Source organism: Melospiza melodia, chromosome 2, assembly GCF_035770615.1.
Source record: "Melospiza melodia melodia isolate bMelMel2 chromosome 2, bMelMel2.pri, whole genome shotgun sequence".
In the NCBI taxonomy this organism is placed as follows: Eukaryota; Metazoa; Chordata; class Aves; order Passeriformes; family Passerellidae; genus Melospiza; species Melospiza melodia.
In genome coordinates, this window is record NC_086195.1 from 71,238,452 (window position 1) to 71,266,273 (window position 27,822).

General features: G+C 37.3%; 1 protein-coding gene across 3 annotated transcripts in view; it reads right to left on the reverse strand.

Moving 5' to 3' along the window:
- Positions 1-27,822, reverse strand: part of GRM5 (glutamate metabotropic receptor 5) — a 245,144-nt gene that overhangs the window by 38,873 nt on the left and 178,449 nt on the right. For all 3 annotated transcript variants that reach the window (XM_063148826.1, XM_063148827.1, XM_063148825.1), the window contains 4 exons: positions 26,216-26,451; positions 13,881-14,127; positions 8,031-8,199; positions 4,808-4,934 (listed from right to left, as the gene is read on the reverse strand). In XM_063148826.1, coding sequence (XP_063004896.1) covers positions 4,808-4,934; positions 8,031-8,199; positions 13,881-14,127; positions 26,216-26,451 — 779 coding nt within the window. The remainder of the gene's footprint in view (positions 1-4,807; positions 4,935-8,030; positions 8,200-13,880; positions 14,128-26,215; positions 26,452-27,822) is intronic.

Consider the following 27,822-nt stretch of genomic DNA (forward strand, 5'->3'; position numbering starts at 1 on the left):
GGGGAGCAGAAAATGAGATCCTGGTCGTAATATTGCCACCTGAACCCTTAACTCATCCACATACACCTTTTCCAAGAGGAATAGAGTGAAAGTGACTTATGGCAATGGTTACATTTCCTTTGGAGTAAGAAATAAAAAGGAAAGAGAAATAAAGGGCGCAGAAAACAGGACATCTCTGCTGATGTGCATTTATAACACTAGAAATAACCACATGAAAATTGTGTTCTCCTACCCTCAGCCTCAATTATAGCCTTAACAATTATGATCAAAAAGCAAGGTCCTAGTAATGTTTCAGCAGAAAAATCAATGTCAGCACAGACTAGATTGTGTTCTGACCTGCGTCAGACAATTGCTGAAATCACCCATGGCTGCAACATTTTTGCAAGATGGAATACAAGAAAGCGGCCTGATGGGAGCAAGCAGTTACCTTTTGAAAATATTTCAGGCAAGAGATGAATCAACTTCTGCTTGAGTGAGGGGCAGAATCCAGTCTTATGAGACAACTGAGGCTCAGACCCTACCACACACATTTTTCAGTCCTTTTCATCCGAGGGTTTTTTGGATAATCCGTCTCTTATCTGTCACTTCCAGATGGGCAGTAAAATCACCCCGTTATCCTGGCTTTACTGTACTTTATTTGGTGAAAGCATTTTTGTAGCTATAGAAAAAATAAATATTTCTGATATATACTCTCACCCTTGAATAGCAAAGAAAACATTTCAAGAGGTGTAAATAGTTAAGCTCCTATTTTCATGGGAATCCAATTAAGAAAATCAAATAGTCAGCATATTTGGAATACACAGAGACTGAGAAAAATGTCAATACAACCTGAAAATAATCCAATTGTCACTGAAATTAATATAATCTGATTTTATTGCCATTCCTGAAGTCACTAGACAAAACTTTGTGTTTTGTATTGTTGTATGCTGTCCTTGAATGTCAGAAAGACAGAATAATTACTTCTTTCTCACCTCAAAAGGTGCTTAAATGTTACTGGTAACTGAACCAAGATGCTCCTACATACACTGGAAAAGCTCTGGGACATTGAACAAAATTTATTTGATCTTCTTAGAGCATCATTTTTGAATGCAGAAGGTCCCATCCTCAGATTCTCCTAAAGCTTCTGAAAAATCAGCATTACTGTTGGTCATCAGCACTAAGAAAATTCCTCCACCTGTATCTAAACTTGGGTGGCATCTATTTCTCTTACACCTGCTGTGAATAGAATGCAAAGAAGAGTTTTGAGGAAGAGAAGAGTGACTGGCATATACTTCTGGACTTAAACCACTGAGTTCCTGCTGCTGTAGCTGAGTCTGTGGCTCAGCCATGCTGGCCACATTAGTGTGTAAATTGGTGCTGTATTGGATGGACACTGCCAACACAAAACATGGGGACTTAGAGGGGCTACAGCTCACTGGGAAGCATGACTTGATAATAGGCCAGGAGGAAGAAGATTACTTCTGGTACATGTTGGGATAGTACATATAAATCTTAAGAAAAGGAAGCAACTTACTAGGTTTCTGTCCAAGAAGGAGAGTGATCCCTGGGGAATTTTGCATGCAAAAGCTATCTAAAATTTGTGACAAAATAAAACATGGGCAGTTAACATTCTCTTTCTTGCCTCACCTTCACTTCTAGGTGGAGATATTTTCCAGTAACTGGTTTAATCAGGAGAAACTCTTGTTCCCACTTACCTTTTCCACTACCTTTGGATTTTCCATGCCTTTCTGTACTTCAGCTCTTCAATCTCCGTGCCTTTCTGTACTTCAGCTCTTCAATGTCATTTTCTGTTCTGAGAATAAATTTGTTTTCCTACAGATATTGCAACCCTTCTGTCTTTTCCCTGCTGTATCTGAATTCTGATATTCCATAGGTGGCTGAAAAAGTGCATTAATCTGTCTTCCTTTCTGTCAGTAACATCCCTGCCACTATGTGTTTTATTTATTAAACTAAGTGGCACAAAACTGATGCTGATCATTGAGCATAAGAAAGATGTAAGCAGTGTTTTGTTATGTGAGCCAAGAAAGGATTCCAAATAAGTTTTTATCCCAGGTCAGATCTCTGGCAAACAGTGAGGTGCAGCTCCATGTTGAAAGCCATTTCAGGTATGTGGCTGATAAATTTACAGGACTCTCATCTGAAGGTGATCACGCAGGGAAGACTTATTCTAATGAGGTTTTGTATGTGTAGCCTTGTGGAGCTGACATTTCCTAGGAAATGGCTTTATCAGCCAGCAAAGAGACTTAGTATGCTGCAGATTCAGATGTAGGGACACTTCAAGGAGATTGCTGTATACTTTAATAAACACAAAGGAAATTTCCTTGCTAGAATAAAAAATACACCAACTTCTCCTTACTTTTGATGCACATTTATTACTAAATCCTATGTTTTAAACAAGATTGAGAGGTAGGTTTTTTATAAGCTCAAAAGTTGGCACTAGGAATGTGATCATTAAAAATAGAACTCATTGTTTTGTATAGATGGGCTGGCAATAGATGTCTTAAAATCCCTTTGTGATAGAAAGTGAAATAAGGCAAGATACAACCATCATGCTGATAAGGAGCTGGGTGGGGACTAGGCAGCTCTGGAGTTGTGAGATGGGTGTCCTATTACCAGGAGGGCACATTCCACCAGCTGTGCTCATGGAGGGCAAAGAGGGCTTGGTTTCCAAATAGGGTCTGCCAAATTTGTGCCTGGCTGAGGAACAAGTGTTAGATCTCCTGAGAAATATTGCTTGGCACTGATGTCAAGGGTTCCTTTGTGTACAGATTGGTTTTGGTCCCCATAAAGGCATAAAATGCATGTCTGAAGCCAGACAAATGGTTTACAAAATGTAGTTTTGCAAATAACAAAATGTTTGCTTATGTAATACAAAAATCTATCAGCTTGAATAAAAATACAACTGATTTCCTTAAAAACAGTCATTTATAGGTGGAAAACTCAACCTATGAAGCTTTTGAGAGGCCAATCCATCTTACTTTTCCATTGTGAGGGCCAAGTGAGACTTTCAGAGGGTGAATCCTCCCAGGAGACCATAACACCATGTCATTAAACATGGAACAATGTTCAATGACATGGTGAACCATGCTTGAATAATGGAAATTTGTATGTCCTGGGGAGCCAGCTCAAAGCACAGAGCCTGAGGGTCAGCCTGAGGCCTGGTCAGTCCACTTTGCCTTACATATGGTGCTTAGTGTCTAATTACAGAAACTTCACCAAGTCAGTGGACACTTCCTTCCCACCACTGGTTCTCTGGCTTCTCTGTTGGCACTTGGAACAAATGCCCTCCTAATTGACTTGCAGCAGTTCCTTTTTTAGCTGATCTATGCTGGGTAAAACCTCAGGTGCACATCTGAACAAGGGCCTGGGCTGGGATATACAATATCTCAGACAAAATCCCTGGAGGCTTAAGAGCTGACCAATTGCATTAGCTGACCTTCATGAACTGACCAGCCTGGTGCAGTAATATCTGGTGCCTGCAACGTGGCCTTTGGAAGCTTCTGAGAAGTGTACCCCACAATGTAACTGCACCCTCAATACTCTATTTTTGGGGAAACATGCAGCCTATTCTCCTTTTCTCCCCTCCTCCATTCTCCTGACACAAGAAATCTTTTCCTAAGAGAAGAAGGCTTTGCTGGCTGGTTGTTGGTTGCCCAGGGAGGCAGAACTGGGGGAACAGGGCTACAGGAGCATAGATGCAGCAGAACTGGAAAGTCCATTTTGCTGCTAGTCCAGTTTTCTTGGTTGAAAGATAACTTTTCTTAGGGAAAATGTTTCACATTTTCTGAAAAGTACCCCATCAGTTCAATGGTTAAATAATATTCCTGCAATAATTTGGTAGCCAAGCTCATTTATCACAGCAATGCAACAGTCCTTAAACAGGAAAGGATTAACTTTCTAAATAAAAATCTGCCTAGAGGCCAAGCCTTGCCTTACACTCTCCCACTTACATAAATTCATGCAGCAAACTGCATTTTCCTTTGTCTTCCCTCACATCTCAAAGTGCTTCCCCTCGTCTGTAGAAGCTATATGCAAATCAGGTCTGTGACTTCTTCTAGTCACAGACCTGTCTTTTCTCCCCTTGTCTATATAAAGCCTGGCACAGTGAGAACATGATCCCCAAACAGTGTTTTGAAGTGGTTTGTGCTCTGAGCGTTTGAATAATTGAATTCTGTTTCTTAGTCATAAAGAAGAGGGGCTGTGGGATACAATGTTGAAGTAATTTATCTCCAGAGAAGCCTAACTGGTATTCTGCAAGAGCACAGAGGTCTAAGCCAAGGATGAACACTGTGTTCCAGAAGACTCTGATGAACAAAGGACTAATGCAAACCAAAGTCTGTTTGGAGAGCTCGAGCTTTTAGTAGCAGTAAATACAGAAACTAAATCAGAACTTGGTCAGATTGAAAAAGAAGGTAGTGCACTATTCCTCTGCTTAGAGGGATAATAAAACTTCTAAATTCAATATTTCTTAATAATTTCTTTGATAAGATAAGCATTTATTTTCTGTAGAGGAAGGCTAAGATATTACCAGCTAGAGGTTAGGACAGGACTGAATACAAAACCAGGACCTATTTTTTTGTTTCAGGATCTAGTAGTTCAGGTCTTTAGAAAGGAGTTGAGCTATGTGAATAACTCCTGGATTAGGTTCAGGAGATAAATATCAGCTTCAGTTCAAACCCTAGCTTTATCCCCATGTTCCCTCTGACCAAAATCATCCTCATACTCACCTGTGTCTGCCAGTTGTTTCTTCAGCTCATTTAGATGAGCATTTTCATTGACAACACAAGCACAACCTTAACTCATTTACCTGTGAGTTCCTCATTGGGCCAGGAGCCAAGCTGGCAGGCTTTGCACGTGTATTCATCAGAGACATATTCATTTTCTTTACAAGGAGTGCAAGTCCAACAGCAACTCACTTCTCCTTTACGGATCACCTGAGACAAAAATTGACATTTATTTTAGCAGCATAAACACACATCTGTGCTCACTCAGTTGCTAATTTAATTTTTTATGTATTTTTTTCGAAGAGTTTTTAAAATTTAATTATTCCTTTTCATTATATGTTTTCAAATATAAAATGTGACAAAAGTTCTTAGTTCTCCCATTGTGTAGGTACCAAAAGAAAGAATCCACCAACCCCAGAGAAGTATAAGTGAAGGTACAGGGTGAGAAAGAAGATGAGGTTTTCTCCCTCTTAGAATTTACAAAGCTCCATAGATGTTAATGTGCCTACAGAAGTCAGTGCATGATAGTGAAGACACATAATTCACTCCAAGGTGGTCCATACAGAGAAACATGTCAGCAGTACTATGTCCCTAAGTGCTGGTTACTCAAAGACTTTTGGGTTCTTATTTTTCATCCAATAGTGAGTGATTTATTAAAAAGTTATTTTTCCAGACAGCAAACTGAACATGCTTTTTCCAGAATTATTTAATTACTGCATTTCTAATTACCATTTAAAGGTGAGAATCTTATCTTTCTCCATTCTAACATCTGACCTGATTACTCATTTCATAATTTACTACCAAATGTTATTGCATGCTTATGATTGAAATGCAGATTTTTAAAGACCCTTATTTATCATCTCTGGGAACATCTGTGCTTCTTGTCAATATGTTTTTCTTTTGAAATAAAGTATTCCCAGTTTCTCTCCTCTTCCCAGACAGTTTACAAACAAATACTCCCAATTATAGCATAAGAAATAGGTTGACTTTTTTTAATCTTTTGCAATGATGAATTCAGAAAGTATATTTTAAAAAGGCAAATTCCTTCATTGCAATTTCAATTAAAAAACCAAACATGTAAAGGAGCATAATAAAAAAGAATAGGATTGTACTTTGCAATGCTGCATTGAAAAATATATTCTATTAACTAATTTTTGTCGTCAATACGGGGACTTGAAAAACTTCAAATTTTTTGTGGTTTGGTTGATTTTGTTTTGCTTTGTTTTTAATTGTAGATTGTGAAAAGAAAAACAGCAAAACTCCAAAACAGTTAAATGATGGAAAGGCTAGAAGACCTTAAGTGATTTATTCTGCAAGAATTGAGATTAGAACTACTTGCAAAACAGAATATCTTTCCTCCAGAATAAATCAAATGTTGGGATTTCTTTAATTTTTAAATAGAATGAAAAGTTGAAAAAATGAATTTTTTTTTAATTTGGGAAAATCAATTTTTAGAAAGCTTGTACTAATTTTAAGGCACATATTTTGATTACCTTGGCATATTATAAAATCCATCATTTTGTTTTTATAAAATAGTCAAGAAAATCAAATGGTAAAATAAAAACCTGATGTTATTATTAAACACCTAAAATTTGATAAGAACAATTAATTTACCCTTTTCTGTGTAACTTTCTGGTCAATGAAGATCTTCGGTAAAATACCTGGAATTTGACAAATCTATCAGTACACTGGTACACTGATAATTTCTTACCTAGAACTGCCAGAGAAGGATTATGTATCCTCCTCTAGAAATCAAGATAATTGTTCCTCAAGACTCAGAGTAAAGTCAGACTTTTTTGAGTTAAATTTCTTAGCCAGCAATTTATTCATCCTTTTATCTTTCATTTCCTGCATAATTCTTTGTTGTATCATTTAACTTTAAGTTATTTTATCTGTCCCTTTTAAGAGAAATAATAACCTTTAAAACAAATATTATTTTCCTTTCCCCTTGTCATCTGTACAGTCCTTTGAACCTGTATTTATTTAAATAATCATATGTCTACATTCTTTCAAATATACAGAGTTGGGTTGTATTTGGGTTTTATCAGATCCTGTGGATGGATTCCCCAACTCCACCTGAATGTTGAATAGCATTATACTCAATGTTTTAAATCCCTGCATAATAACTCAGTCACAGAGAAGTTTGCGTCGGTAGGGTCAAGGTCCCACCATCATCTGTGAAGACCATGACAACAAAGACTGTCAGGTAAACTCTGAGATTTATGATCAATAACGAAATGAGGAGTAAACAGAACATTTCCAACACCAGATTTCAAGCGTATATCTAAGTGTGTGATGACTTGGCTTCGTAGCGAAGGATCGTCTTGAGAGAATCCCTGGGAGCACGGGCAGAAGGTGGAAGGTGACTGTTAATGAAGATCACAAGATACTTCCCTTCAGCTGTGTTGTGACAACAGATCATAAAGGAGCTCAGAGACACAGAGTTCTGAAGATGTTAGCTGTTTGTCCATCTCTGTCCTCCCCGTGTGTGACTGCCTGGAGCAGGCTAACAAACCTGAGTTCAGCGACCGTGGGAGTAACTCACACCTGCATTTATGTGTCTGCAGAAGGTGTGTTTTCATCAGAGCCAACTGTCCTGTCTGGGTGTCTTTTACTGTCAATGAAGAGATAGAAGTCGTTCTACACCAAGCTTGATCTTAACTGTTTTCATGACTCCTTATCTGGAATAGCATATTATTCATAAGTCTGACATAATTCCTTATGTTTACACTGGAGACAAATACAATCAGTCTGATGAAACCCACTTAAATTAATCTGCCAAAGACTAATTAGTGACTTAAACAGAGTGACCGTGCCCTAAAATTCTGTAAAACTCAGGCTAAAGAGATTAATTTTGTATTGCAGAGACTGGTCATGCTCCCACCAGCCCTTCTCTGCAGCTGCTTCCCAATTTTCAGTCATGCTGTTTTAACACATGAGAAAATTGAGCCTCCAGTGAGACTTGTCAGAAATCACACCTGATATTTTTTATGGTTGAACATGCCCATCTCCTCATTCCACTGGCTCTAATATAAATGACTTCAAGGTAAGCTACGGACTTGCAGTATTTTGACTATTCTGCAGGAAGCATCATGGGCAATAGTCCACAGACAGTGGAGTCAAGAAAAGGGCAGCTTAATAAAATAGTTATATGATTATGATAAGAATAAGAATTAAATACATAAGTCTGTACATTTTAATTTAAGTGTGGAATACTATCTCCATGTAGAAGTCAAGAAAAAACTTGCTTTCAAATTTCAAGGCTGTGCATACTGCAACACTGAAGCAAATGAAGAAAATATTTACCTTTATCTGGCCTTTTTCACAGGGTTCACTGCACACAGATCTGATGATATTACTTTTCTCTGACCATATTTCATCATCGTCCATTTTCAGCTCACCATTGTCCCAGCTGCCAACATTGATATAATCAAAGTAGTCCTTCCCCATTTGTTTAAAATTCATGATTTCATATCTTTGGAAACAGAAAGGAGAGACATAGCTGAGTTGAGGAGAACATCATGAAATATTTCAAATTAAAGGAATACCATACAATCAAAAATCAAGCATGTTGAAATGAAGAAGAAAAAATTTAAAGAATTATGAGTACAATACCCTTGAGTATCTCACAATAGTTTCTGTGATATCATAATCTTGCTTTTCCTTTGTGTGTTAAGTTGTGGGGCTGGAATGTTTCCTTTGTTTGCTTTTTATTAAGTTTTGTTTTGGGTTTATTTCTGGGAGTTTTTGGGGTTTTTTTCCATCACAATAAAATGTTCCCTGAACACTCTGGGGTTGACTGTGTTTCTGAGAATGACTATTTATTTGAAGAAAACAATAAAATGAGTCAAAGAGAATTAAATCTGCTAATCTAAAAGTTACTTTTCAGCCCTGGAAGCCAAGAGCATATGGAGCCCCAGTTCCCTCTATAGCAGATGTTGAGTAATCTAAACCTATAAAGCTAATTCTTAACACTATGTCCTTCTCACTGTCTGCATGTGCTTCTTCCTCTCCTGAGGGAGGAAGATGATAGATAAACTCTCAAAGTGAGGTAGAAGCAATCTCTGGGTGATCAAAGGAAAGTTCCCGTGCTCTAAGACTGCAAGATGAAATTTGGTGTGGCACCCAGAAAGGAATCAGGCATCACTCTCGAGGCCCAGAGTCCAGGAACCCTTCTTCTTTTTTTTTTTCTTTCCCCTTTCTCTTCTCCAACATTGCATCATTAAATGCTGGTCTTTCCAATCTATATAATCATTTTTATGTAATTCCTTGGTGATTGAAAGACATTCCATTCCTTGTAAAGTATGGTGCGGAAGAGAAAAAGTACTCATGACTCAGTCCTAGGCTGCTTTTGGGTCAAAGATAGAGCTCACCAGAGTTTTCAGTTTCATGTTCCTCTTCCTCCTACTTTCACTTCAGTTCCCACACTCCTGCAGAAAGTCTGTGGAGCCACGTAGGACTCACTTTCTCCTACAGCTGAACACCAGCCCACCTTTCTGCCATACAGGCCTCCTGTTCTTTTAGCACTATTTTATAAGGCATGTTTGAAAAGTTGGGCAGCTCCTGAAGAAATTGTTCCATGCTTTTCTTTGCCTCTTCTTTAATGGAGTTAGAATTAATATGTCTAAGCAATATGAAATTTACTGAAGGCAAACAAGAAAACAATGTAGACCAAGAAGGTTATGACAGTCTTGACTTTAAAAAGCTGTCTCATAAACAAGGAGACATCTTTTTCCTGTCAGTCAGCACCAAATTAGTGCTGAAGGCAAAGCATATAGATAGGGTTGCATTAAGAGTGGTATTGTAAGAGTATAATTTATGAAGTTCAGTGTACAAACTAGGAAAATAACCTTCTCATTAAATCAAAAAATCTCTCTAGTAAGATACCCTGCTGGGTTTAGATGGAGTAATTTTCTTCTTAACAGTGTCTGGTGTAGGTTTGTGTTTTGGATTTATGCTGAAAACATTTTATAATATAGAAATGTTTTTGTTATTGCTGAGCAGGATTTATACAGAGCCAAGGCCTTTTTGCACTGTCAAGTTGGCAAGGAGGTTGGGAATTAATGGGAAGTTGAGAGGAGAGTCAGTTGACCCCAAGTGACTCAAGGAGTATTCAGTATATCAATATATAAAGTAGGGGGAAGAAGGAGGAAGGAGGGGATGTTTGAAGCTATGGCATTTGTCTTCCCAAGTCACCATTATGCATTATTGGGCCTGTGTTCTTAGAGATGGATGAACATCTGCCTACCTAGGAAGAAATGAAAGAATTTCTTGGTTTGGTTTGCTTTGCTTGTGTTGATGGCTTTTGATTTTCTTGTTAAACTGTCTTTATCTCAACCCATGAGTTTTCTAGCTCTTGCTCTTTCAGTTCTCTCCCTGATTCTATTGATGCAGGACTGAGGAAGCCTCTACAAAGTACTTGGTTTCTGACTGGGATTAAACCATGACAGATACATTGATATCTCTCTTTTGAGGAAATTTTGAGGAAACACTTTTAAGATGGGCAAGCAGTAGCCATATTATATCTAACATCAGTATTTTTCCTGTCCTGATATAAAAAAAAAAAAAAACCAAAAAAAACCCCAGGAAAACTGTTTTATAATATTGTCCATCTATTGATCTCAAGATGCCTTGCATCATAAAAAATTCTGTCACAGTGGGGAAACTATGGTACAGCAGGGATTCAGTGCCAAAATCACATGCAGGGCAGGATCAGGACTGTAAGCAGCCTCTAAAAGGAAATGAAAGTGGAGTCTGACTGAATGGACAATGTGATATTACACACATTATATAGTTCTTGAATCTTTACAAAGAAGAAGAAATAAGCACATGTAGAATGAAAAATTTGTTATACTTCTACATTTTGAAATATTTCACTTTCCATATTGTATAAAGAAGGAAATGTCCACAGCTTCAACAATGATCTCAAAGTTGGAGATATGAATGCCAGACTGACACACAATAATTGAATCCAGATAACACAAGCACAAACCCAAAGAAACAGACTTGTGCACATGGTTATAAACTAAATCTTGTCAGAGGTTCACAGCCATAGTAACAGTTTGTCAAGGATTAAACAGACTAATCAAAAAGTTAGCACAGAAGACGCAGTAGAGCCATTATTCAACAATGTCAGACGCTCAACACTCCCATGAGTGTAACTTTGTTAAAGCTGTCGGTTTAGGGTTTCATGGGCATGCTAACAAAAGTGCTGCCAGTGTTTGACAGGCCACAGAAACTAAGCCAATGATCCTCTCCAATAGTAGTTCCATGCATACATCACAAGGGGAATACTGGAAAGGAACCTAACAAATTTAATATAGTATTGCCTTAATAAGTCTCGTCTCTCTTCTCTGTGGAGAGCAGTATTGATGGATGGGTAGAAATAGCCAGATTCAGTAAGCCCATTGCTACAGTGAAGGCTCATGAGTCACTGGTTCCCTGGAGGTTCCTTGAGATAATACAGGGACAGTTTGTCACTTTAGGATAGGAGAGACCAGATGGTACAATAGCACATTTCCAGCAGTGCTCTAATCACTGTGCAAAATACTTGTTTCAAAACAGAAGTGCCATGATGTTGCTAGGAATACACCTTCTGCTGGTAGCACAGTCAAAACAGCAACATCTTGTTTTTTTCATGCCTGTTCTTCCCTCCTCAATTTCTTCTTTAGAGTTTTGATAGTATTTAAAGATAATTGTTATCTTCCTGAGGAATCATGGCTTCCATACTCTTTGTTTTTATTTCCACGTCTCCTGACTCTCATAAAACAGGCCCTACACTAGACTGCTTAAAACTCAGCATATACATAAAGGACTTTGAAATGGGGTCAGGATTCAAAGCATCTTGTAGGATTAATCATCTGTTATATAATATCAAACCCTTTTTTCTATACATTAAAATCCTGAGTTATCTAGGTCAGAAAGGCTTTTTATGTTCTGATTTCCTGCTTAACACCACCACCACAGTACAGCTGTGAGGATTTAAATTCCTGTTTTACAAAGTGAAGACAGAGTTATCAGTGCAAGGGAACACGGCAGATGAGTTGTTCCAGTACGACTGCACCATCTCCAAGCTCTTGCAAATAGTGTTTGACAATGCCTATACAAAGACTATATACTACTCAAAACCTGGAAATTAGAAATGGAGCTTCCTATAAAATCTTAATCGTGAAAGAGTACATTTTTACTCAATGTTGTCTGACTTAAGCACATAGACTGGATTTAATGATGTGACTATTGTTGACAAATAACTATGAATCAAAAGATAACAAATTCTGGTACCACTTTGTAACCACTCACACTTCATTAGTTTGGGTAGACACAAATATCACACAAATCCAGGGAAGCTGGACCTTCTTAAAGTTGGGCTACTCTGAGGTACACATTCCACAGGGTGTCCCCATGCTCTTCAGGGAAATACTTATGTCGAATTGTGACTGAGCAAATGACTTCACGTGATATAATTTCCTCATCATCTTTCTTAGAATTGAAAAATATCCAACATATTCAATTAAATTCATTGCAACAAATGGTGCTAAATTATTCTTATTAAGACTGACAATGAGGAAAAGAAAAAGATCTCTTTGCAATATTTAGATATTTTTATTGATGTTGTCAAGTCACATATTTATTTTTGGCAGGTCACACATCACTCACTAATCACAGTCATTTTTATACAAGAACCTGATTGGAATGGGGTAGGATAAAGTCCACTGCATCTGACCACCTTTAAACGAAAAAGAAATCCTTTTAAAGAAGTCTGAGATGTCTTTTAAAAATAATTTGGCCAGAAAAATTCAGACTTAACACCTTTCTTCAAAATTCAGCTATTTGTAAAAATAGAAACATTTAGCAGAAGACAGCCTCGCTCATGCTAAAATGCTCTGAAAATAAATTTCCATCTGAATTTTCCTAGGTTTCTGCCAGTTTGTGCCTGAGTTCTACTAGCTCACGGTGCCCTTCCTTAAAGTCTGATTCAGAAGAATTTGAAAATTTGTGTCTCCAGAAACAGACACGGACTGCTGTGTAGGTGGCTGTCCTGCCTGCTTTTGGAGAGAATGCTGAATTTACAGGTTTGCAAATAGAATGAAGAAAAAATCAGGTTTGAAATTGCAAAAATTTTTGGAAATGTCAAAATATTTTGACCAATGAGTTTAAATTTTCCAACCCATTTCTACTAGGAAGTTATTGATTTCCTTTTTGTTCACATTAGTGGGAGGAGACAAAATTTAAATGAGTGTATAGTATAAAAATTTTCCCTCTAATAATATGTTTATATGGAACCATAACAATGATGTTTAAAACCTTCCAATAATGTGGACATAATGGGTTATCTCAAACAATACCAGAGCAAAAGTAGTGAACAAGACAGAAAATACATCAAAATATAGGAAATACATATACTTTGGATAATATCATAATTGCTGTTCTTCCTCTGAAAATTCAGTGGGCAGAAATACAGAAAAATCCCCACTTCAAGACTGTTTCCAATGTGCATTTCTATGGATGCCTGTGTCATAGAGAAATTTGTCTTATATTTCATAGATGTATGTATACATATTTATGCATGCTGCCAACAAAATAAGCTTTGTTTAAATTCAATTTGTCTTAGAGCAGCACAGTATGGATTGATAGCTTAGTGTGTTATGCAAGTGGAAAGATTTCATTTGGAATATATGTAAGCAGGTTTTTTAACAATTCTGATTTAAAAAAAAATCCCAGATGTATCAGTATCATATTACTGACAATGTTTTAGCTTTCTTAATGGAAGAACTAAGTCTGCTATGATTGTTTATAGGTCAACCAAACACATGCACTTAAAGTCCCACATAAAGAGAGAAACAGGGTGTAGTGGACATCATAGTCTACAAACATAAAGATCTGATAATTTGTTTTCAGTAATAATACTTTTAAATGGTACAGACAAAAATGCAAATTAATGCAGGAAGCTTTTGCACCTGAAAGTCCACATCTCTAACTTGAAATGCCATAAAAAATGCACATTAAAAAAAAACTCTCTATTTTTGCAAAATAAGCACAGGAATCAGGAAATGTAAAACTAGGAGTATGAGACTTTAGCTCTGTTGCAAATTCTGCACATACCTACTATATGCTGTTATCATCTCTGCTATTAAACAGTTTTGCAAATGCCGTTACCTTCCTGGTGAGTCGCCATTCTCATCAAACAAGATCATGTCCCCAGAGACCCCGGTAAAGTTAGTCTTCATGAGGGATTCCAGGAGTTTCCGACCATCTATGGGCTTCATGGCGTCGCAGAGGCCCACGTAGCCTGGGCACAAGGACAGCTGCATGTTGTGGAGCCCATAGGCCATGGAGTATATTGCATTGATTACAAAGCCCATCTTGGAGTCCTGAACATGCTGGGTCCTCAAAGTCATCTGGCCTGTCAGGGAGCAAGCAGAGGGTTTAGTGATGGGATACAGCCAGATCTTCAGACATCTGCTGGTGGCTTAATTGTTAACAGTGGGAAAGGTATTTTAAATGTCTTAAATAGCTCATAAAAGATGCTTTTATTGGTACACATGCTGACCATGTTAGAATAAAAATGAAGAAAGGAAAGTAGAGGTTTTCTTTAAATATTTTATTATTCAGATATATTTCTCTCTACAGCTCATCAGCTCACCTTGATAGTGGAGCCCTGGAAAAAGTTAAAGATAGAATCTAAAATGTTAGGCTTTGTGCTTTCCCAGATCAACTGCACCTGCGTAAGCAGTATGATAAATTATATAATTGTTAGATGTGATGATTGTTTAGTAATTAAATGTAATTATTATATAACCATAAGAAGAATAGTGACAAACTATGTTGGAAATTCAGAGAGGGGCTAAATTTATGTATACAATTGAACAATATAAGTTTAATTATTAACATGAAAGTTATGTAACAATAGAGTATAAAACATGATCATTTCGGATGTATGGTCGGAGTCAGATTTGGGTTGAATATACCCCGATTCCCAGAGCTCTCAATAAAAAGCACCGCATATAATTGCTCCGTGATTATGTGTTTCTGAATGCTAACAACCTCACCTGTGTTGATTTTAAAGTGCTGCTCTTTCATGTGTATTTTTAAAGCATGCTCCTTGGACACTATAACATAATATATTAGGGAACCCAGGAACTTCTCTCCACCTGCAGAAATTTCTTCAAACCTTCAGAAATATTAGTTGAAATGTAAATGCTAATAAGAGGTTTATTCCCTAGAAACCTTATAAAAAAGTTCCACTTGTGGAAAATCAGCGAACTCTGTTGCCCAGAGAAGTTGCCAATGCCCCATCTGTGGCAGAGTTCAAGGCCAGGTTGGGTGGGGGCTCTCTGCAGCCTGGTTTGGTGGAAGGTGTTCTTCCTCATGGCAGAGGAATTGGAACTACATTATCTTTAAGGTCTCTTCCAACCCATTCTATAATTCCATGAAAACACTTTTGTTTCAGACACATGGAGCTAATCCTGTGCAAACAGAATGACCTAGGCACCATCCCTTTTCTGTACCAAAAGTTCCCCCCAATATTTCTTCTACGTCTCTTGCTCTTCTCTCTTTAGCCAGTGAGGATAACAATGCAATACAGATGAACACATTAAAATATCTGTGAAGGGTTTGACAGTGTGGGTTAGGCAATGACTCTGTTTAGCCAGAATTGGTGAAAATTACTTTTTTTTTGGCTTTCAAAACATGACGTTTGCATTTCTATTCTCTATTTATGCTTCTGTAAAATGCACAGAGAAAAGAAATTCAGCAGCACCTTGAATATCTTTATTTTTTATATCACACTGTTATTACTAACAGATTTCCTCTGTTGACAGCACCAGGCAAACTAAGGAAGGGTGGGTTGGAGATTTTCTTTCCAGCTGCACTCTGGCCACAAGATCTTTAATACTGGGGAAGTGAGAAGAGTCAGAGATAAAACAACTGCATCAATGGTGCTGGATATTTATCTGACACCTAGAAACATTTGTCTCTGGAGACAGAACAAACAAAAAGCTCTATTAGAACATTTGCTCGGCTTTTATCAACGAAGTGGTGACCCTAGGAGCTAGGGGGTCCCTCGTGTGGGCAGCCCAGAGTAAAGGGAGTGTAAATAACCTGTCCACTCCATGAGAGTCTGCCTGCCACAGAGGCATTAGTGAGGGGCAGGGATGGTGCTCACACCTGCCCATCTGAGCTGCAGAGGCAACACAGTCTTAGATGTATTTTATGCCATGAGAAGATTGAGGCACAGACAATATTTTTCTTCAAAGAAATGAAGGCTAATCTATGACTCCCAGGGTGGCACTCATCTAGTTTAACAACATCCATCCAGAAGACAAGAACCCATTCTGATGGGTAGGCACCTTTATTGGAGAAGAGTAAGAATTTCCAGCTGGTGATCAATTCTGCCATAAAGCAGCTGTGACTGCATACAAGCACACCTTTTCAGTGGTGAACAATGACATCATCCCATAGTTCTAATCACTAAAATCTATTGCAGCACTGGAAACACCAGGAAGGGTAATAAAACACATAGTTGGAACTGAAAAACATTGTGTAGAGGTCAGAAAGTAAATGAGAGAACTGAAAGATTCCTTTTCCCCGTCTGTTTTATGTGGAACCTGGCACCACCATTTCCAGTCAACCTCAGGAGCAGTGATTATTAACATTTTGGAAGGCTAAACAATACCAACTTGAAGTATGTTAATGAAAAAAATAAACTTGGAAAAACACACAGTGCTGCTCATTTGTTCTGTTCTACCAAGGTATTTCTTTTCCCTAATTAAAAATAATAGGCATAAAAACTGCAACAGTGGAGTACATGTAAAACCCATATTAATTGAAATTAAGTGGAAAATTGGACAAGCATATTACACTGCAATACATAAAACTTGTTTTAACCAATTATTCATCCACAAAATTAGCACCTTACACACCATGCAGTTAATTACAGTAGCCATTAGAATGAATCAGATTTGCATTGGCAATATTATTTATCATAAAACAATATTTCAGCTGCTTTATTGCATATGATTGCTTAAAAATCTAATAACTTGCTTCTTAATTCTTGCTCTCCACTGGGCTTTGTGCTTCAATTTTATGAAATTATTATTCTGATTTTCTTTAAACACTGAACCTCATTCCGTTCACCTGATGATTTATAATGAGGCTGCTTAGCTCTTCCTAGAAGCTGCTGGCAATTGTCAATGGAGTTGTGAGGGGTTTAGCTGCTGTGAGAATTTTAATATACTTCCTGCAGCTGCAGAACACATTCACCTGAGAAGTTCATTGCCTCACTTGGCCATATAGGGACAAATTCAACCTGCCAAGGTCAGTTTAAAGTACCACAAGATTCTGTATTTAAGGGAATATCACAAAAACTAAGACAAAAGAATTTTTTTCTTTTTTTTAGTATATTATAATAAAGCCTTTAAAAATGCCAGCATTAAAAAAACTCAATCAAAACCAAATCTAAAAGTTACTTTCCATCCATTTTACAAAGTATTTTGGCATGCCAGACTTGAAGCATATAAGTAACCCTTACCCCAGTAACCCTAGCAGTGGTTTTAAGGGAAGGTCAAACACAGAACTAAAAGGTAGCCTCTTAACAACAAAAACAAAAAAAGTAAAAATATTTTAAATCTGTCTCTGCAACAATTATACTTTAGGTAGCCTTAAACACATTGTTCACTCAAGAGTTCTTGCATATTGCTACTGCTGGAGCTCCAGCACATGTTCTTGCCCTTATCACTCATCCATGAGTGCTGTCTTCAGTCAAGAACCTTTCCTGACACAAGGTCATGACAAGGAAAGGTGGCATGGATGAATTTAATGGGAATGACAGTGTTTGGAATATATCAACCTATTTATGAATCTATGCTGAAGTTTTTAAAAGGGTACATAGTTGATAGGACAAAGGGGAATGGCTTTAAATGGAAAGAGGTCAGGTTTAGAGGAAGAAATTGAAGGTCATGGGAGCAAGTTGCCCAGTTTAGCTGTGAATGCTCCATCCTTGGAAGTGTTCAAGCCAGGCTGGATAGGGCCTTGGTCTAGTGGAAAATGTCCCTGCCCATGGCAGGGGAACTAAAACTACTTGATCTTTATGGTCTTTCCTTTCCAGTCCAAGCCATTATATTCCATGATTCTATTGTATGATTAACTATATGGAGAGGGCCCAGCATTAAACTCCTCATCCAAATTTGTTCTTTTCTGTTGTCAAGTCTCCAAAGCACACAAATATGTAGATGATGAAAAAGAAACATGTTCTTTCACTGAGAAAGTGATTCCAACTAGCAACGGTTCATTTCTTGGATCTATTTAGAAACAATTAGTGTACTTATGGGCAATGATCCAAGAAAGCACTTATGGATGCTGTTAGTCCCTGTGCATGGTGAGCCAGCTCTGGACTGCTTCCCACGCTCCAGAGCTACTCCAGCAGCTCCCAGAACTGGTGGTCCTGGCTACCAGAGACTAACAAGATAGTTCTTCTAGGAATGATCCCCTTCTTTCAAATATTGAAAAACAAAACAAAACAAACCTACATCTTTGCAGCAAATTCTGAAATGTGGCTACTGCTTCTAGTACTGAGCATGAAATAAGCATTCTTTAATAGATTTCATTATTTTACATATTTTTGATGTAAAACTTCATTCCTCTTTTTTTTCCAGTTTTTACTCTCAAGAAAGATTAAATACTATTTTTTTTGCTTGCCAGCTTGTTATACTACAAAGCCTCTTCAAGCAAGGATGTTGAAGAGTGCAAAATTACTGTGGTTAATATGTTATTTCTGCTTTTTAACTTTTCCAAAGATGACAATACTTTGCATTTTAAAGAATTAATAAAGGGTAAAAGGAAGAGTGAAAATAGTTTACATTCCAGGCAATCCCTCAACCCCTTATTTCATTCCCTGAGGAGAAAGAGGAGAACAAAATATAAGACACAATATGGGAGAATATATTTTTTCAAAGTGCAGAGCAATTTGCTTGCTTTGCCATGAGTTTAGCACTGAAATGAAGAGAAATTGTTAGTTATTATTACTATTATTATTATTATTAATAATAATAATTTAAAAATCATCAGTGATCAAAATGTTGTTTATTACAAAGTCATAAGAGGCATTACGGTGAAAACCACAGGCATATCTTACAGCCTCCAAATATTTCATAACATTTCTCCATGATTATATCACAATTTAGTTTCTACACAATTTCCATAAATATGCCATTAAAATATTCAGTTATTCTTTGTGATAAGTTTTGTTTTGAGGGACAAGAGGCTGACAGAGATGAGTTTTAGTTTTGCTGGCAAATGTGTCCCAATTTCACATTCTGCTCACTGTACTTGAAGTCCATCAACCAATGTGTTTTCCTTTTTTTTCTTTCCTTTGCTTTAGTGAATTCCTTAAGAAAAATCAGGACAACAGTAATCTTTCAAAAAAAAAAAAACCATGGTAGTGCCTGTCTTCTGCAGAATCTAGTGTGTGGCTTCTTATCTCTGTCAGCAGTCCATGTTATCCCTGTTGTGCTCCTTGGGAACACGCGTAACTTTCCCTGGATCTGTATGCTCTGGATGACATGCCACCAAGTCAGTCATCCCAGAAACATGCGCTGAAGAAATGTGTTGTGTCTTGTAAAACAGAGGAAAGGTTGTACACAAGAACCATATTGTTCATATCTAGTTAAATTGTCCTTGTTTAAAGATATAGGAAAATACCTGATTTTGGAACCTTTTCCAGAGTCTATTATCAGAGCTTTCTAGCAAAGTGATGTGAAATGATAAAGTAACTTTCAGTTCTGTATAATTTGTAAGGTTCTGGGTGTATTTTTCTACTAAAAAATCAATTGCAGCAGTTTATTTTTTTCCTATTTTAATTTTTTACAGGCTCTTGGAGTGAAGAAAAGAGGCATTTTTTTGCTCTGTGGGAAATTTCATGCAGTTCAAATATCCTTTTTCACTGGGAAATGTAATTTTGATGCTGAGGCAAAACACATAGCATAAAAGTGAAACAATGTGAAGGTAAATTAAAAGCTTGAATCAAAGCTTTTCAGTGTTACTGAGATAAGAAAACAAAGAAATGACCCATTTTAATGCTGCTAGGGAACATTTTTGAAATTTGACAAGGAAGTACTTTCCAGTGTAATTCCCTCACCCAATGCTTTTGACCAATTCTAACTCACTCTTCCTAAATGAAAGCCAGTATCAGCACAGTTACATTTTACATGCTGAGTATCACCAAAATGTTGAGAATGACCGAGAGACCAAAGTCAATGTATTGAAATCCAGAGGTGACTTTAAAAAGCTTTTTTCAGAGTACTTATCTGACTTTGATGTTTTACATCTATTTAAACCTGCACAGCAGCTGCTATCTCAGAGCACTCACAAATCTGCTGAGAGCTGGACCTTCAGCCCTGGGTGCCCACAAGACAGTGGCAGTCTGGCTTCTCTTGTTAAGTTCAGCATGATCAGCAAAAAAGAGTATCAGCCACAGGTAGTCCTAGGAGAAGGTAAGTAGATACCTATTTCTCCACATAATTTTCTTAACAGTACTATTATTTCTCTACACAATTCAGTTTCTTTGGTCACAAATTGCGACAAAGCTCAACTGCTACAGGTGCAAAAGTACCTTAAATGGTGGCATAAAACTCTCTGTACTTGCAAACATGCCTATATGAATTATTTTAATGTATATAGAAAGTGGAGCTGCTGAGAGAAAAGAATGGCAAATTGAAACATCCAATATAAAATGTATATAATCTGAATAAATTTAGTTATAAATTAATTTTTAAGGCTAGAGAGACATGATCCAGATAGTTACCAAGGCTCAGAAAGGCAGTTGGAAAAGTAATTGCAATATAAGGAGGTCATATCAAGAGTATCATCACATACATCTAATATATTGAAGGAAGAAATCAGGGAACATAAAGGGAAGGAAAAACAAATGTAGTTTTGTAGTCAGACTTTGGAGGAGCTTGATGAATTCTTTAACAACAATGAGAAGATTCAAGATATTAAAGTGTTCGAGTTATTGTTGTGTTAAATTCAGGATTAATTAATATCAAAAAGGCTTTAAAAATATAAACCAGAGCATATAGCAGTTTTTAGTGTCACACTGCTTCTTTCTCTGAATCAAAAAAAATAGCAACATGTCTGTGTGGGCTCCTGGCTCAGATTATATCAGGCTGCTAGAAAATTCAGATCTGGACTTATGCCTTACAGTTGATTTGCCTTTGGAAATTTCTGGATCTGACCCAGCATCACTGTAAAAGTAGTAATAACCGTGTTTGAGTTCCAGGTCTGAAATGTGGGGCATAAAAATGAGGGCTGGAACATAATTTGTCTTGCCAGTGCCCAAGCATGAATATCAAATTCAATGACACACAGGATTTATTCAGGAGAATTAGAATACTTTCCAATTCACTGTTTAAAAAACAGAAATTAATTTTAACTTTGCTCTGCTTTTATTTGCTGTCTAAAAATAAAAGCACAGGAATGCTGAGTCTGAGGAATTTGATGTTTAAATGTGACACATTCCTTAAAATATGGAAAATACCTTTCCATTCTGACAGCACTTATGTTTTGTTGGCTGAGTTTTGATTAAACCAATTTTGGCATTAGAGCCTACATTTAATCAATAGATTTGCATGTTGCAGTGCAAAAGACTAGACAGTCATGTTTTATTCCTTCATTCTATCTGGAAACCCAAAAGGGACATTTGTTAAACCAAATTTCTGTTCATCTGAAACCATGGACTTTCTGTGTGTTCCTTTGTACTCATTAAAAATGGCTGGAAGTGAATGAGATTCAGCAAACAGGTAGATATTTTTTGCACTTTCATTTTATGTGCACATTTGTACCTGTAGCAGAAAAACTTTTCTCATATTTATCCCAAATTTCCCTAATCTCCCTTTCTGCAAATAAACTCATTTCTTCTTAATCCTCTTCTAAATTGCTTGGAGATACATTGGTCATCCTTCTTTTATAAGAAATTTTACACCCTCAGAAAAAGCACTTTTATCTCAGAGAAGACACATGGTTAATTCATGAATGGATTTTGGGATTTTTACACCTTTCTATGATGCACTCAGAAAGCTCTGCAAATCACTGCCAATCTCCTTTTCCTGGGAACTGTAACCAGGACACCTGTACATCACTGTGTGTTCTTCTTCCCTATAAACCCTGTCTCTGGGTCCTTGCTCCCAGCCATGGCAGACATAAGCTGCTTTCCTCACTTTCAGTGCCCTCTATGTCTTGTTTGTGGCTGACCTTTGTCTGTGATGACCCAGCCTCCATAGTTTCCCTTTGTTTTCAACTTCACTGCTTTGAACTGAAGTATTTAATGTCAGGATCCTGCTGTAAGTACCTGCACGAGTGACCTATCACCTTCCTCCAGATTCTTTTCTCACTGTTCATTTACATGAAACTGCTATTTTTTTCTTAAGTCTGTAGTCTCTGCCAATCAAAGTAAGATACTGCAGATAATCAAAGTAAGACAATTCAACAGCATCAGCCTCTATTTATGTACTCTTTATCGTCTATGACTTAGATCACAGATACTTGGGATGTGTATTCTGGTATTGCTCTGTGTTTGAGTATCACCATAAATAATGCTGTTCCATCCATGCCTCCAGCTTTTGCACAGCATGGGAAAAATAATATCACTTAACAGTGCAGGCAAAATAAATAATTTAAAAGATTGGTAAATGTAATAAATATGCTTCTGCTCCTGGTGTCTTTGAGGACTTTTCTTTTTCCAGTACTGTCTATTGAGCCAGAGTTTCACCACATAATTATGTTGGGTTTTGCTTCTGCTTGGTGTTAAGATGCATTTTTTAAAACACCCTCATCAGGATGAAAAGGTACTAGGAATTCTGTCTAAAAGAAAGCAATCGCATAAACGTCTCCTCTTCAAAGGTCTAAAGGCAATCAATACCAAGGGATTAGATTAGCCTTTTGAGACCTGAACCCGGCCACTGAGTGGAGTGAGTTACTCATCTGGATCACAACTATTTATTAACTTCTTTGAATTATGGTCTTAGATATTAAAAAAATCTCTGACTGGTGCCAGAGGTGAAACCAACCCCAAATCTTGTAAAATCCCTAGTGTTTGGAGGCCATTAAATGTCTCCTTTTACACATGCATTTTAAATTCTTTGTTCTGCCTCTTGTTCTTCAGAGTGGCTTGTAGCAACTTTGCTGTGTAATGGAACTGATTACACTGAAAATCAAGTCAGATAAGTCTGTGAACTTCTCACTTTCTGTAGCGCTCCAGCTGGGCAGAAAATCAATGTTCTTAGCAGCAACAGCAGTGACACACATTTGGATTAGGCAAGTATGTTCTAATCTGCAAATGAAAAATGAGCTGGATCCTGAAATTTTCATCTCGGTATGAACTAAGTCTACGTGTAGGAATGGAAATATTTTAGTCCTTAATAGAAATGAATGGAAAAAACCTCTTTATTGTTTTTTGGATTCTCTTTGTTTGGATGATTTCATAATTTGATTATGCATATCATACTGAATCATGTATTAGTTAATAACAATACTTTCCTTGAAAATGTCTATGAATAGTTTATGCTAAAAAGTGAGAAAAATACTCACAAGTAACCGGAGATGGTTACAATTGTTCATGGCTTCATGTATTTTCTGTCACAGGGTTAAATGTAGCCTAATATTCTACTAGGCAGGATTCATCAAAGCAAATGAAGAGATTTTGACAGCTAAATTCATAGCTGGTACATAGGTGAAGTGAGTTATTACTTAGATTTCAGCCATATCTTCCAGTGTTTATTTTCTTATTGAATAAACTTGACTATACTGTTAAACATTCTTTATGTTTTTGTGACAACACAACTGGATTACAGAAAGCAATTAGCTTTGTTTCCCACTAATATAATGGCTACTACCTTTTATATAGACATATTCATTTAATAATGACTTTGTCTATTAACATCAGCTCTAAGCTTATCTTTTTATCTTTATTCCAAGAAGTAAAGAATTGCTTGACTTTTGATGTTGAAAATAGGTTTTAATTTCTCTCCAGCATTTCTCAATGAATTTAATCTCATTATTTGTAATCGTAAGAAACACCTGTAGCTTAATTTTTTAGTGTGTTTGGGTTTTTCAATATTTTTTAAATGCAGCTTCTGGAGAATACCATATATTTAGTTAAATATAATAAAGGACATAGTCCTGTTTCCTTACCTGGTGAAGTCAGAACCAAAACTAATTCCTCATCATGTAGAAACTCTTAGGACAGTCTGTGAAACATTTATGACCACTGAGGGCAAGTATCATCTTTATAATTATGAAGTCTGGTCTGAGGGAATTTAGGACTCACAATTTTGACTGTTCAAAATAAATAAATAGTAATATAGGAATTGAAAAGACATAATTTTCAAATTTGTATGGGTGATAGGAAATGAAGTAGAAACAACAACTACCATGCCAATTTCAAATATTCACGGTAATTTTGACCTTAAAGTAGCAGCATCAAATGTGTCACTCTTGCAATTCTCAGTGAATACGTTTATGTCTTTCTTTCTGGTTAATCCACAGGAAATTCTGCAACTACAATTAACGTTTTTGCCCTACAGCAACAAGAGAGAATTAAAGCTTTTATAATCTGGTTTTAATTGTTTTACTGTATGCATCATGGTCCAGCCCATGCCATGTTTTATTAAAATAAAACTGAAGAAAAGGAAATTAGAGCTATCTATTTGGAAAAAACCCTTCTTTTCTATTAATGATTTACAAATCAGAAGATTTGGATTTTTGCATCTTTTTTTTGTGTCTATGACATTCCTAGGTTTTAGGAGCCTATTTGAGCTATGGTTCTTTGTGGGAAAGCTTCCAGCCATGAGTGCTATTCACACCAAACAATTCATGCTTAATGATCGTCTTTTATCCATGACTGGTGAATTCATGTATAAAATAATATCTCCCTGCACCCCCATGATAATTTTTCTGTGGTGGTGAATTTTATTTTAGGTGCTATAAAAGACTCTTTAGGCACTTACATTTCATAGTTCCCAATTTTTCACATAAAACATAAATTAGATTCTCACATTGTTGGTAAAAGGTTAAAAAAGTTAAAAAAGAAGCCAAAAAAAGTCAAATTTAAATGTTTTTTTACATGTCACACTGATGGAAACCAGGTATTTATTACTCTGCATCCAGCTATGCCCACTGCATTGACATCTCAAGAAACAGGTCTATATTATCATGGGGAAATCAATGAAGTTTGCTGCTCAATATGCAGTAGCTGTCAATAGTGCAAATAAAAACTTTCTCAATCTATGTTGGAAGGGTAACAGAACAAAAATAATGAGGAAAGGTGAGTAGAGTGCATAAGGTGTACACTGAGATTTTGGGATTCCTACATTCAATTTACATCTCTCTCACAAACTTCCTCTGAGACTTTGTCCAAATCAAAAGAAAGACTTTAAGATCATTAAGTGGGATTTGGGTAGGAGTTTGTGTTGTGTAAATTCAAGACTCTGATCCTTTAAGATATTTCTTTGTCTCATGGATGTGTGGAAGATATTCACATTTTTGCAAGGGAAGAACCCTTGGGGTTTAGAGCAGTGGTTGGACTAATGCCCAGCACAGCACCACATTATCCCCAACACTGCCACAATACCAGAATACTAACACAATGGTATTAGTGACTTCTCAAGTGTCAGAAATAGTTAAAAAATTTGCCTAGAAAGTTACAGAGAAGGAGAAGGGGCTTGTGAAACAGTCCTCCTGGCCTCAAAGGAAGGACTCTGAGCCCAAACAAAGGATCATTTCCAGGTAGTCTGGAGTCTTCTTGCTGAGGCACTGAGTTGTTGGTTCCTGCCGTGTCTCTTCCATTTGACTGGTGCCACAGGTCCCCATACTCCCCATGCTCTTTGGAATGCAAGACATGAGTGCCAGTTCCCAGCCTAGACAACATTTATGAGGGAGTTTTTGCTAAAATTAGTAAATTGAATGAAAATAATCAGTTCAAAATGGCATATCCTGAAATGACCCATGGCTGAAAGAAAACCTAATGACACTTTTAAAATCACCTATTTTCTGAAGTTCATAAATAGTCATCACTGCCATAAGGGCTTCAGATAACTTTTAGTATGTTAGCTCTCTCATTGCTTTTGTGAGCCAAAGCAATATGATCAGCTTCTTTTTCTGAAAAGTACGTTTTGTACCTTTTGCACCTCTGTACATTTGCACCTCTGAAAAGGTGCTGCTTTGTGTTGCAGCATTTTTGAAAGTGTTTAAGTGCCTATGGAGGTGGAGTAGCATCAAGTTTTTCAAATAAAGAGACCAGTTAGGTACTGAAGCTCTATCTGTTTCTTTAGAAACCAGAATATTTAAAATTGTGCTTTGTATAACATTGAAAACCACAAGCATTGCAATAACATCTTCTTTTCCTTCCAATCCAACTCACTGTTTCACCAGACCATGCTGCATCAGACCAGACATTCACTCACATTGTTTCACTCAGCAGAATTAGTAAATTCACTTACTTGTGCAGGTCTTGTTGTATTTAGGGTTCTCTTGGGGAAACCCTTCCAACCGGCACTGGAACCTGTGCTGCCAAAACTCCTGAAACCACGGGTTCCGATGGTTGGTTTCTGGCCGGAGCTGTAGGTAGTAATCATCAAACCATTTCACGTCTGGGGACTGCAGCTTGATCGTTATCCCACCGACAGCTTCGTTCTGATACCCTTCTGTCACGTCGTACCTGTCTGCCCAGCCGTCACTGCAGGGGTGAAGGAGAGGGACACAACATTGGCCATCCAAAGGAATAAGGAAAGAGCTTCCTTAGCATTGAAAATCAGAGCCTAAGAGCACACACACTAGCAGTTGTGGTTCTGAATGGAGTCTCGTAAAGCACCTGTAATTCTTCCAGAGTAGGAATTCAGTGTTTTACTTACATTTGTTTGACATCAGCACCTTCTACTTAAATTATCTATTCCAAATCCTCCAGGTAGGGTAATTGAAACAATGTTAAAAGTCACAGATCCTGGAATCTGCTGTGTACAAATGTATCTCTGCATCAATTAACCTCACTGAGGGGAGAAAACCTTGGGTTCAACATTTCCCTGACATTGGGTTGATACTACTCTTACCTGGGAGGATGTGACTTTGAGGACAGGACCTCTCACTGTGCAAAGGGCAGGACTGTACTGCAGACCATGCCCCTACTTGATGGAGCACAGCACAAGGAGCCAGAAGCAAGCCTTGAATGGGCTGGCACTGCTCCAGCAGAAACATCAGCGCAGAGACAACATGCATTGCATCTGAAACAATTAATTCTCTCTGCAGACATGGCTAATGAAGCTGGGCAGAGCATTATGCAGATCCAGGTGTTGCTCCTATTTCTGTGTTGCTTGTGGCTGGAGCTTTATGGAGTTGTGTGATACTGTACTGCACACAGAATTTTAATCCCCTTCTGTTAACCTTTCATCTTGCAACACGCAAACCATAAGGAGACAGAAGAAACTGAAAACCCCACTCAAACAAAATGTCACAAACATTCAGGGTAATTGCCGACTCCCCATTTCACAATGGATTCTTCTGGAAGTACTGCCATTTATGAAGTTTCACTCAACCCTAAAAATGTACATTTCTCATTAGAACAATTTCGGATTTCTTCTCTTTTATCATGAACATGATATTTCAGTTTTTCAAAGCTCAGAGACTTGGAGAAGAATCTAAGATTAGCATTTGTCCCTCCTCTAAGAAGTCACTGATGTTCACTATAGAGAGTACCTTTAAATCCTAAAAGTTGTGTAATTGAAGGATGAAAAATAAGCTCAACTTGTCTTATTTTAAATCTTCATGATTTGTTTAAAGCTAGCCCTTCTGTAAGTTAGTCATACTTTAAGTGATGTAGGTGACCTTTATGTGTGTGGATCTGTTCTCTTTTGATCATTCGCTGCCTGTCTTAAACTTTTCTTCTGTACTGCAGAGCAGGCAGGAATCCTGCTGCAGACATCCGGTCCCCAATGCATTCCTTAAGCTGTGCATTCAGCTGTCCACACAGAGCAAACACAGCCTCAGACAGTGACTCCTGCACAAGACACTCTTTCAGCAGAGCCTGGACTCTTGACTAGGTCTTCCTAGTACA